Source organism: Suncus etruscus, chromosome 5 (assembly GCF_024139225.1).
Source record: "Suncus etruscus isolate mSunEtr1 chromosome 5, mSunEtr1.pri.cur, whole genome shotgun sequence".
NCBI lineage: Eukaryota > Metazoa > Chordata > Mammalia > Eulipotyphla > Soricidae > Suncus > Suncus etruscus.
The window spans coordinates 116,750,634-116,761,955 of record NC_064852.1 but is presented as its reverse complement, the minus strand read 5'-3'; the positions used below and the strand labels follow the sequence as shown (position 1 = coordinate 116,761,955).

At 43.3% G+C, this 11,322-nt stretch overlaps 2 protein-coding genes across 3 annotated transcripts in view; both read left to right on the top strand.

Moving 5' to 3' along the window:
• Positions 1 to 11,322, top strand: part of NOP58 (NOP58 ribonucleoprotein) — a 507,450-nt gene that overhangs the window by 382,892 nt on the left and 113,236 nt on the right. The gene's annotated exons all lie outside the window — the stretch shown is intronic.
• KIAA2012 (KIAA2012 ortholog) overlaps positions 1 to 11,322 on the top strand; it is a 133,781-nt gene that overhangs the window by 99,160 nt on the left and 23,299 nt on the right. The window contains exon 12 of the mRNA XM_049772909.1: positions 9,669 to 9,756. Coding sequence (XP_049628866.1) covers positions 9,669 to 9,756 — 88 coding nt within the window. The remainder of the gene's footprint in view (positions 1 to 9,668; positions 9,757 to 11,322) is intronic.

Here is an 11,322-nt window from a genome sequence, read left to right as displayed (position 1 = left end):
ACAAAACGAATTTTCCAACTCGATCCTGCACCAATCACTGCCAGGCTGCTCGGACCGCCTCTCTAACTCAGCCAATCCAAGCAGGCTTTTGATGCATGCAAATTAGACAATGTTCTGGACCCGAATCTACACTGTCAAAAGCCTGCTCAGATTGGCCAGAGTCTGAGAGGAAGTCTATTACAGTATAACCTTTGAACCTTTGCTTGTTGTGATTGGCTCACTGTGGTACATACAGTTGTAGCACAGGAATGTTGTCTGATACAGCGAATATAGGCCTAAACCTATGTTTCAACTGCAAAATTAGAGGGTCGTCTTATACATCCAGTCATCTTATACGGCTGCAAATACGGTATATGGATAATCTTTCTAAATATTGTCTCCTATACTTTGACTTTCTTAAAATAATTCACAGATTTTCTTTAAGTTAACTAGTACAGGGGCCCGGAGAGATAGCACAGGGGCGTTTGCCTTGCAAGCAGCCGATCCAGGACCAAAGGTGGTTGGTTCGAATCCCGGTGTCCCATATGGTCTCCCGTGCCTGCCAGGAGCTATTTCTGAGCAGACAGCCAGGAGTAACCCCTGAGCACCGCCGGGTGTGACCCAAAAACCAAAAAAAAAAAAAAAAAAAGTTAACTAGTACAAGTTACTGTTCAACCTATTACCTTAGTTCACTACCATTTTCCTAACTAACAGGCTGTTTGACCTGAGATCAACCACCCTCTTTGAGTCACATCCCAGAACCGATAAGTTTCAGTTCCCAGCAGAACAGAATAATGACCGGCCAGAGCCTCAGCTTTGGGCCAGTACAACTCTGCCCTCTGCTGGTTCTCCTGTGACCTGCCCCTAAATTCCTAATGGCTGTGAAGAACAATGAATGAAATCTCTTCTAAACCAACCTTCCCAAGAAAAGACACTCTCACTGAATTCATACTTCAGTGAGACTTTAATCAGTTCCCATTATGTTAATATGTATTTTCCATGATGATCCTTCATTTTATTTAAGTTCCCTGAGACTGTATCTCACCTACACTCCACTCTACTGTACCCATCTAACATAAAACCAGCATGTAGTAAGTGCTTAATAGTCCTCTGACACGTGGGTGCACTAATAACCACTTCTCAGAGTGTAAAGTGGTACATTTTTAGAGGAAAAATAAAAAAAAAAACTAGGAGTGGGACTGGAATGATAGCACAGCGGTAAGGCATATGCCTTGCACTCGGCCAACACAGAACAGACCCCATTTCGAATCCCAGCGTCCCATATGGTCCCCTGAGCCTGCCAGAAGCGACTTCTGAGTGCAAAGCCAGGAGTAACCCCTGAGCATTGCTGAGTGTGACCCCCCCCCAAAAAAAACCTAGGAGTAAGAGAAATAGGACCTCTAGTATTGGCTTTTGTCTTTCGTGCAAGCTGACCAACCCTCAGGATAAATCTCCAAGACCACACATGTCCTGAGCACAGATCCAGAAACAACCTCTAGCACCCCCAAGTGTATCCCAAATCTCCCCACTCACCCAGAAAAAAACTATATTTTTTGTTTGTTTTTGGGTCACAACCGGCGGCACTCAGGGGCTATTCCTGGCTCTATGCTCAGAAATTGCTCCTGGCAAGCACAGGGAACCATATGGGATGCCGGGATTCAAACCACCATTCATCCAGCTTGCAAGATGCCCTACAGCTGTGTTATCTCTCCAGTCCTAGAAAAGACTACATCTTTCAATCACCAGAAATGTGGACAAAGAGTCATTCTTTTTCTAATCAAATTATTCCTTTGGGGTCAGTGATTGGAACTCAGGGGTAGAGCACATGTTCCACATGTGTGAGAATTCTGGAATTCATTCTCAGCACTGCTTTGAACAACAATAACAATAAACATTTCTCTCAGCAACAGCAACTAACATTTTTTTCAAGTATATGCCATGCATATATTCTATGCAATTACAAAACAGTTAAAGATAAGTGAACTTATGGGGCCAGAGAGATAGCCTTCATGCAGAAGGACGGTCGTTCGAATCCTGGCATCCCATATGGCTCCCTGTGCCTGCCACGTGCGATTTCTGAGAATAGAGCCAGAAGTGACCCCTGAGCATTGCCAGGTGTAACCCCCCCAAAAAAATACCAAAATATGTTTAGACCTTCTGTTAAGTCAACTACAATACATATATTTGATGAAATGCTATATTTCTATTAAAATCTGGGCATCTGTATGTGTGTATATGAGCCTGTATGTTTCAAATGTATGAGGTCCTTAATATAACTTAATATAACCCTACAAAGACATCTAAAGAATATCTCATGATATAGAACGTTTTTTTTTTTTTGTTTTGTTTTGTTTTTCTGGTTTTTGGGTCACACCTAGCAGCACTCAGGCATTACTCCTGGCTCTGTGCTCAGAAATCTCTTCTACGGAGAGATAGCACAGCGGCGTTTGCCTTGCAAGCAGCCAATCCAGGACCAAAGGTGGTTGGTTCAAATCCCGGTGTCCCATATGGTCCCCCATGCCTGCCAGGAGCTATTTCTGAGTAGACAGCCAGGAGTAACCCCTGAGCAATGCCGGATGTGGCCCAAAAACCCAAAAAAAAAAAAAAAAAAAGAAATCTCTTCTGGCAGTCTGGGAGACCATACGGAATGCTAGGAATCAAATCCGGGTCAGTCCTGGGTCAGCCGTATACAAGGCAGATGCCCTACCTCTATATTATTGCTCCAGCTCCTGATATGGAACATTTTTAATAACAGAAAAGTAGTCATATTAGGTCGACATTATAAGGTTTTATCTTTTAAAATTTGACTCTAGGGGGCCGGAGAAATAGCATGGAAGTATGGTGTTTACCTTGCATACAGGACAGTGGTTCAAATCCCGGCATCTCATATGGTCCCCTGAGCCTGACAGGAGCGATTTCTGAGTGTAGAGCCAGGAGAAACCCCAGAGAGCTGCTGGGTGTGACCCAAAAACAAAAACAAAAACAAAAATTGACTCTAGGGATGAGGGCCGGAAGGACTGGCTCACAATTTGAAGCTCACTACGAAGAGTGGTGAGTGCAGTTAGGAGAATACCTACGCTAACAACTATCATGGCAATTTATTTTTGGGGGGATGGGGGGCTTGGGGTCACACCCGGCAGTGCTCAGGGGTTACTCCTGGCTCTGTGCTCAGAAATCGCTCCTGGCAAGCTCAGGGGACCATATGGGGTGCGGGGATTTGAACCACTGACCTTCTGCAAGCAAGGCAAATGCTTTACCTCCATGCTATTTCTCTGGCCCCTATCATGACAATCTTAATGAATGAGAGAAGTAGAATGCCTCTCTCGAACACAGGCAGGGATGGGGAAGGAGGGAGGGGAGACATTGGTGGTGGGAATGTTGCACTGGTATTGCACTGTTTATGACTGAAACTAATTACAATCATGCTTGTAATCATGGTGCTTAAATATTTTATATTAAAAAATTGGGGGTAGGGGTGGAGAGATAGCATGGAGGTAGTGTGTTTGCCTTGCATGCAGAAAGACGATGGTTCGAATCCCGGCATCCCACATGGTCCCCCAAGCCTGCCAAGGGCTATCTCTGAGCCTAGAGCCAGGAGTAACCCCTGAGCACTGCCGGATGTGACCCAAAAAAAAAAAAAATACAAAAAAAATGTTTTTAACTCTAGGACCGAGGAGAAAATACAGAGGTTAAGGTACTTGCCTTGCATGTGGCTGACCCAATTCAATCTCAAGCATCTCTAGGGAGCACCATTGGGATTGATCCCTGAGCACAAAGCCAGGAGTAAGCACTGAACAATGTTAAGTGTGGCTCAAACCCCTTTGCACACAAAATATGGATGTATCTTTTTATAAAATAATTAAGTATGACACCCACAAAAAATCCTTGTCTCGATCAAGACCAAATCAACACGTCCGTCTTTCACAAACATTCCTTCCCCAGACCTTCCACTTACCTGCTCTCTGACACTTGTGTATGACCATTTTCAGAACTTCATGGAATTAGAATCATGCTACTAGCACTCATTCACTTTTTTTTTTAATCTGGTTTTGTTCACTTCACATAGTCGAGTGATTTGTCACTGGGAGTATCTGGAGCTCACTCCTGCTTGCTGCTATGAAGTTTTACACTGTCTGTAAATACTCCTCTGTCCTTTCTTGTGCTGATGAACATTTTTACTTTCCTGGAATGGACATTCCAGGCTTCGCTATTGCAAAGCAAATTTCTCTGGACACATGTACAAGTTCTCCTATAGACACGTGCTTTCATTTCTCCTGATTGAAATCCCTAAGTGGTCATGGAGGGATCTATGCTCCTACCGAATTTAGCAGTTTCAGAAACTGCTACACAAATTATGTTCCAACCGGCTGCCCTGGGGCTCAGGCCCTCTGTATCCTTGTCAGTTTAATATAGTTAATCTCCGTGGTCATTCCAATAATTATATATGACTTTGTGTTTGCATTTTACTTTTTTTCTACATGAATAGATCAGCCATGATTCTCAAGGTAAATGAACTAAAATAAAAGGGATCCCAAACTGAGGACTCTTCTTCTCAAAGATGGGCCTAAACTGATCCTCTAAGCACCCAGCAGAGCAGGTGGCCTGCCTAACCCTCCTTACAAGATAACATTTCCTGGCTTTAATTACTTGTCTACTCAGTGTCATAATCATACTGAGGTGTTAAGGGAGAAAAACAAACACACAAGATGTTCCTGATCTAACATAGTATTTCCATTATTGTTTCTTTTAGTCATTATTCATGTACAGAAATATTATGCACTCTAATGCTATGTTCTAATTGACATTTTCCCTGTTCATTATATCATATTTCTCATTATTTTGGGTCAAGGATCTTTAGATTACATATGGTGGTGCTCAGAGATCATTTGTGGTGTAGTTCAGGGGACCATTTGTGATTCTGGGAATTGTTTCTGGGGTGAGATGCATGCAAAATAAATGCCTTAACACTTGTACTATCTCTCTGGCCTCCCATATTTTTTATTTCTGATCATCATTTTGTTGTTTTGGTTTTTTGTTTGTTTGTTTATTGGTCACACCCGGCAGCACTCAGGGGTTACTCCTGGCTCTATGCTCAGAAATCACTCCTGGCAGGCTCGGGAGACCATATGGGATGCTGGGAGTCGAACCACCGTCCTTCTGCATGCAAGGCAAATGCCTTACCTCCATGCTATCTCTCCGGCCCCATCTGACCATCATTTTAAAGTGTCAAAATCATGAGAAATTAATTCCCAGGACCACAGTGGTGTTAGAAGTAAGGCATCTGCCTTGCAAGCACTAGCCTAGGATGAACTGCGGTTTGATCCCCCCAGTGTCCCATATGGTCCCCCAAGCCAGGAGCGATTTCTGAGTGCATAGCCAGGAGTAACCCCTGAGCGTCAAAGGTTGTGGCCCAAAAAAATTAATTCCCAAGCCCCATTGTTGTTGAGCTGTTCCTATTTTTTTATTATTATTACTAATAATGTTGTATTACAGGAGGCCAAAGAGATAGTTCAGCAGGCAACACACTTACCTAGCACACAGCTGATATGGGTTCGATCCCTGCATCCCATATGGTACCCAAAGCTCTACCAGGAATAATTCCTGAGAGCAGAGTCAGGAGTAACTTTTTTTTTTTTTTTTTTTTTTTTTTTTTTTTTTTTTGGCCACACCCTGTGACGCTCAGGGGTTACTCCTGGCTATGCGCTCAGAAGTTGCTCCTGGCTTCTTGGGGGACCATATGGGACGCCGGGGAATCGAACCGAAGTCCGTCCTAGGCTAGCGAAGGCAAGGCAGGCACCTTACCTCCAGCGCCACCGCCCGGCCCCAGGAGTAACTTTTTTTTTTTGTTTTTGTTTTGGGGCCACACCCGGTGACACTCAGGGGTTACTCCTGGCTATGCGCTCAAAAGTCGCCCCTGGCTTGGGGGACCATATGGGACACCAGGGGATCGAACCGCGGTCCATCCTAGGCTAGCACAGGCAAGGCAGGCACCTTACCTCTAGTGCCACCGCTCAGCAGGAGTAACTCTTGAGCATCGCTGGATGTGACCCAAAAACTGAAAAGAAAAACTAAGTTGGTATAAACCCTTTGATAAATCCCTGTGGGTTATATTCCTGGTCATTGACTAGAACATTGATGTCATATAACTACCTTAAAGAAATTGGAGAGGGGGGCTGGAGAGATAGCACAGCGGTAAGGCGTTTGCCTTGGATGCAGAAGGATGGTAATCCCGGCATCCCATATGGTCCCCCGAGCCTGCCAGGAGCGATCCCTGAGCACTGCTGGGTGTGACCCAAAAACAAACAAAAAAAAAAAAAAAAAGAAAGAAAGAAATTAGAGAGGGAGGCTTCCAAGTATGTTCAGGGACCCAGGGGGTTACTCTGGGAGAGTCCCTGTCAACAGTTCAATGGAAGAGCTCAAGGAATGGGGTGATGTGAGGGTCATACAGGGGTGCCCTGATTCCTACACCTGATAATTTTCAATGGACCTTGTGGTTCTGGGGAGGATCAGATCAGCCTCTGCAAGACAAGTACATTAACCCCTAACCCATGTCTCTCACCCTCAAAGGAAATTTTTTTAATCACTAAACAGTACATTTGAATTTTTTTGGTTTTGTTTTGGGGCCACACCCGGCAGTGGTCAGAGGTTACTCCTGGATCTGCTCTCAGGAATCACTCCTGATGGTGCTCAGGGGACCATATGGAATGGCAGGGATCAAATCTGAGTCAGCCACGTGAAGGCAAATGCTCTACCCACGGTGTTATCGGTCCAGCCCCAACATTTGAATTTTTTATTAAATATTTTGGTTTTGGGTTTTGTTGTTGTTGTTGTTTGGTTTTTGAGTCACATACCAGCAGCTCAGAAATCACCCCTGGCAGGCATAAGGGACCATATGGGATGCCGATTGGAACTAATGTCCAGAATTGGCTGCATGCAAAGCAAATGTCCTACCGCTGTGCTATCTCTCCAGCCCCAAATATTTTTATTTCAAGCTATGTTATTTACAAGATTAGTCATAGTTGAATTTTAGACATACAATGTTTCAGTACCAATTTCACCACCAGTCTTAGCCTCTATCCACAAACATTCCCAGAGTCTTTTCCATGCTTCTCCCTTGCCCAGCCTGCCATCAAAGAGGCAGTTTTTTTAAGTTTGATTGTTGAGGCTGCCTTTGTTCCTTTTCATATTCTCAGCTCCTTTGTCAAAAATTATTTGGCCATATACTTGGGGGTTTGTCATTGGATAGTGTATTCTGAAATAGAATTTAGTCTTTTTTTTTCTAATACCATGCTGTTTTGTTCACTATGGTTTTGTAGTTAACATTCAAGTTAGGTAATGAAATGCTGCCCAGTTTTGTTTTGTTTTTTCAGTACAGTTTTGGCTATCCAGAGTCTTTTATGATTCCACACAAACTTTATAATTGACTGTTCTAAGTTCTTGAAGAATGTTATCTGAATCTGGATATGGATTCCATTGAAATCTATATAGTAATTTAGGTCATCTATATAAAGATAATCTTTTGATAACATTGATTCTTCCCATACACAAGCATGGAATGTTTTTCCACTTCTTTAGGTCTTCTTCAATTTCTTTAAATGTTTTGAAGTTTTCATGATATAGGTATTCAGCTTCTTTTATTAAGTTGATTCCTAGGCACTATTTTAAATGAGATGTTTGATCTCTTTCTCCTCTGATTCATTATCTATATGAAAGAATGTAACTGACTTCTATGTAATGACTTTGTAGCTGGCCACTTTATTGGTTTATTGTTTCTAGAAACCTTTTTGTGAACTCTTTCAGATCTTCAATGCATATCGGCATGTCATCTGCAAATAGAGATAGTTTCCAATTTAATCATAAATAGATGTAAAATCTTGTCAAATGCTTTTTATGTATCTGTTGATATGCTCATATGATTTTAATCTTTCCTTTTAATGATGTGGTGTATATTAATTGATCTACCTATGTTGAACCATCCTGCAATTCCATGATCCCATTTGATCACGGCATATAATTTTTTGATGTGCTGTTGGATTCAGTTAAGATTTTGTTGAGGATTTTTGCATCAATGTTCATCAAGAAGATGAACATCAGGGAGATTGGTCTGTAATTTTCTCTCAATAGTATCTCTGTCAACTTTGGGTTTGACTTTGGGATGTAATGTTAGCTTCTTAAAAGGTGTTAGGGAGGGTTCCCATTTCTTTAATATTTTGGGAGAGTTTAAGGTTCAGTGGCAATTAATGAAGTTAATCTCTTCATCAATTCTCTAAATATTTCATAAAATTTACCCAAAAATCTATGTAGATCTGGACATTTATTATTAAGAGGACTCCTTATTACTGTTTCAACTAGTGGGAGAGATAATAGAGAAGGAAAAATTACTCTCTCCCAAAACTGAGTGAGAAGGAAGTTGATAGCCTAAACAGGTTGACCTGTTTAGGCTATCAACTTCCTTCTCACTCAGTTTTGGGAGAGTGTAATTTTTCTTTTTTCTTTATTTTTATTTATTTATTTATTTTTGGTTTTTTGGGGCCACACCCGGCGGTGCTCAGGGGTTACTCCTGGCTGTCTGCTCAGAAATAGCTCCTGGCAGGCACGGGGGACCATATGGGACACCGGGATTCGAACCAACCACCTTTGGTCCTGGATCCGCTGCTTGCAAGGCAAACGCCGCTGTGCTATCTCTCTGGGCCCGAGAGTGTAATTTTTCAGAAATCAGTTTGATTTTGCGAATGTTACCAGTTTGTTTGTTTGTTTGTATGAGAATGTTTTTTATCCTTCGCTCCCATATAAATGATAGGTTTGCTGGGTAGTGAACTCTAGGTTGAAAACTTCTTTCATTCAGTAACTTGGATATGTCATTCCACTTGTCTTGCCTGGGCCTTTCATATGGGAGATCTGGTGTGATTCTTATGTTCTTTACTTTATATTTAAAGTTTTTCTTCTCCCTTCCTGCTTTAAGAAGTCCATCTCGGGCCCGGAGAGATAGCACAGCGGTGTTTGCCCTGCAAGCAGCCGATCCAGGACCAAAGGTGGCTGGTTCGAATCCCGGTGTCCCATATGGTCCCCCGTGCCTGCCAGGAGCTATTTCTGAGCAGACAGCCAGGAGTAACCCCTGAGCACCGCCGGGTGTGGCCCAAAAAAAAAAAAAAAAAAAAAAAGAAGTCCATCTCCCTCTTTGATTTTTGCCATTTCTATTACTTGGTGTTGTTCTGTTTGAGTCTCTTGATATTCTTTTGGCCTCTTAAATTTGTGCAGCTACCTCTTTCCAGAGAGTGGAGAAGTTCTCTGCTATTATCTCTCCCACTAGTTGTTCTTCCCCTTTCCCACAAAGGAATGTTTTTTTCACTGCTCTGGGAGCCCCAAGGTGATCCGGGGTGAGCAGGACCACACCCAGCAGTGCTGGAAGCAGGGACAAGAGGTGTTAAGGAAGCCATGCCATGTCCAGTCAAACCTAAGTCCCTTGCCACATAAAGCATGTCCCCTACCATGGGAACCATGTTCTGGGCCCCAAAGGAAAAAAGGAATAAAGGGTTTGCTGGCACTTGCTGTGTGTCTGCACTAGCTTTGGCAGCGTTTGCTGGTTTGCTGGGTGACCCATACTCATTACATGTATCTGGTGATATCAACCCTCCTCTGGGATTATGGCCTGCTATCTTCTGCTGATGAAGGACCTTTTACCTTCACAGACCCAGACTCAAGAACAACCACGGTGCCTCTCAGTGTTTCCCCCAGCGAGTACTCGCAGGGCCACAAGGCAGACCCTATCCTGATGGAGTAAGTGTTCCAAGTGGGAAAGGATTCTAGTAGTGTATTTCCTACTTAAATTGTGTGTGGGTAGGTGAAAGGTGAAATGTGAAAATTACCTCCTCCCTGTGTCCACAGCTCTGAGACCCCTGGGGAAGGCCTGGAAAGCCAAGGTCTGCCCACCCAACCTTGGTCTCTTCATTAAGTTTTGCCAAACTAAACATCAAAGGCGAGAACTTTTTTTTTTTTTTTGGTTTTGGGGTCACACCCGGCAGTGCTCAGGGGTTACTCCTGGCTCTACGCTCAGAAATCGCTCCTGGCAGGCACAGGGGGCCATATGGGATGCTGGGATTTGAACCACTGACTTTCTGTATGGAAGGCAAACGCCCTACCTCCATGCTCTCTCTCCGGCCCCAGCAGAAAACTTCTTAATTTAGGATTAGAGGATTGCAATTAGAGACATAAATATTGTGGTACAATCCTAAAATGTCCCTCAGAGGGACAAAATCAGGGGGCTTTATAAAAGAAAAAATAAGAAACTAAAAACAATTTTTTAATTACTAAAAGAGATGAAGAAAGGCCGGAGAGATAGCACAGCAGGTTAAGTTTGTCTTGCATGCAAAAGGACAGTGGTTTGAATCCCAGCATCCGATATGATCCCCCGAGCCTTCGGGGGGCGATTTCTGAGTGTAGAGCCAGGGGTAGCCCATGAGGGCTGCCGGGTGTGACCCCAAAAAACAAACAAACAAACAAACAAAGAGATGAAGAGCTAAGAAGTTTTAAAAAATAAGAGTTGAATAGAAACTGAAAATTGAGTGACAAACCTAAAATGGTTCCTACAGTCCTTTTTCCACTCCGGGAGGCCCACATATCTTTCTCCCTTTCTTTCCCCTCACACTTCTTTAAATAATTTTTTTTTTTATTTTTGGTTTTTGGGTTACACCGAGTGACACTCAGGAGTTACTCCTGGCTCTGCACTCAGAAATTGCTCCTGGCTTGGGGGATCATATGGGATGCCAGGGGATCAAACCATGGTCTATCCTAGGTTAGTGCATGCAAGGCAAACGCCCTACTGCTTGTGTCACTGCTCCAGTCCCTCTAAATAATTATTTTAATAAAACTAGTTTAAGGGGCCAGAGAGATAGCATAGCCACAGGGCATTTGCTTTGCATGTGACTGACCCGAGATAGTCCCGGGTTCGATCCCCCAGCAACCCATATGTCCCCCAAGCCTGCCAGGAGCTATTTCTGAGCACAGAGCGAGTAGTAACCCCTGACACCACCAGGTATGGCCCAAAACCCAAAATAAAATAAAGTAAAACTACTTTGAAAGGACTGGAGTCCCTTTTGGTCCCCTGAATTCCATATGGTTCCCTGAGCCCTCCAGGAGTGATTCCTGAGTGCAGTCAGGAGTAACCACTGAGCAGTGCTTGGTGTGTCCCAAAAACAAAACAAAAAAAATTTAGTTTTAAAGAAAAGAATTTGGGGGGGGGGGTTTGTTTTTGTTTTGTTTTTTGTTTTTTTTGGGGGGGTTTGGTTTTTGGGCCACACCCGGCTATGCTCAAGGGTTACTCCTGGCTATCTGCCCAGAAATAGT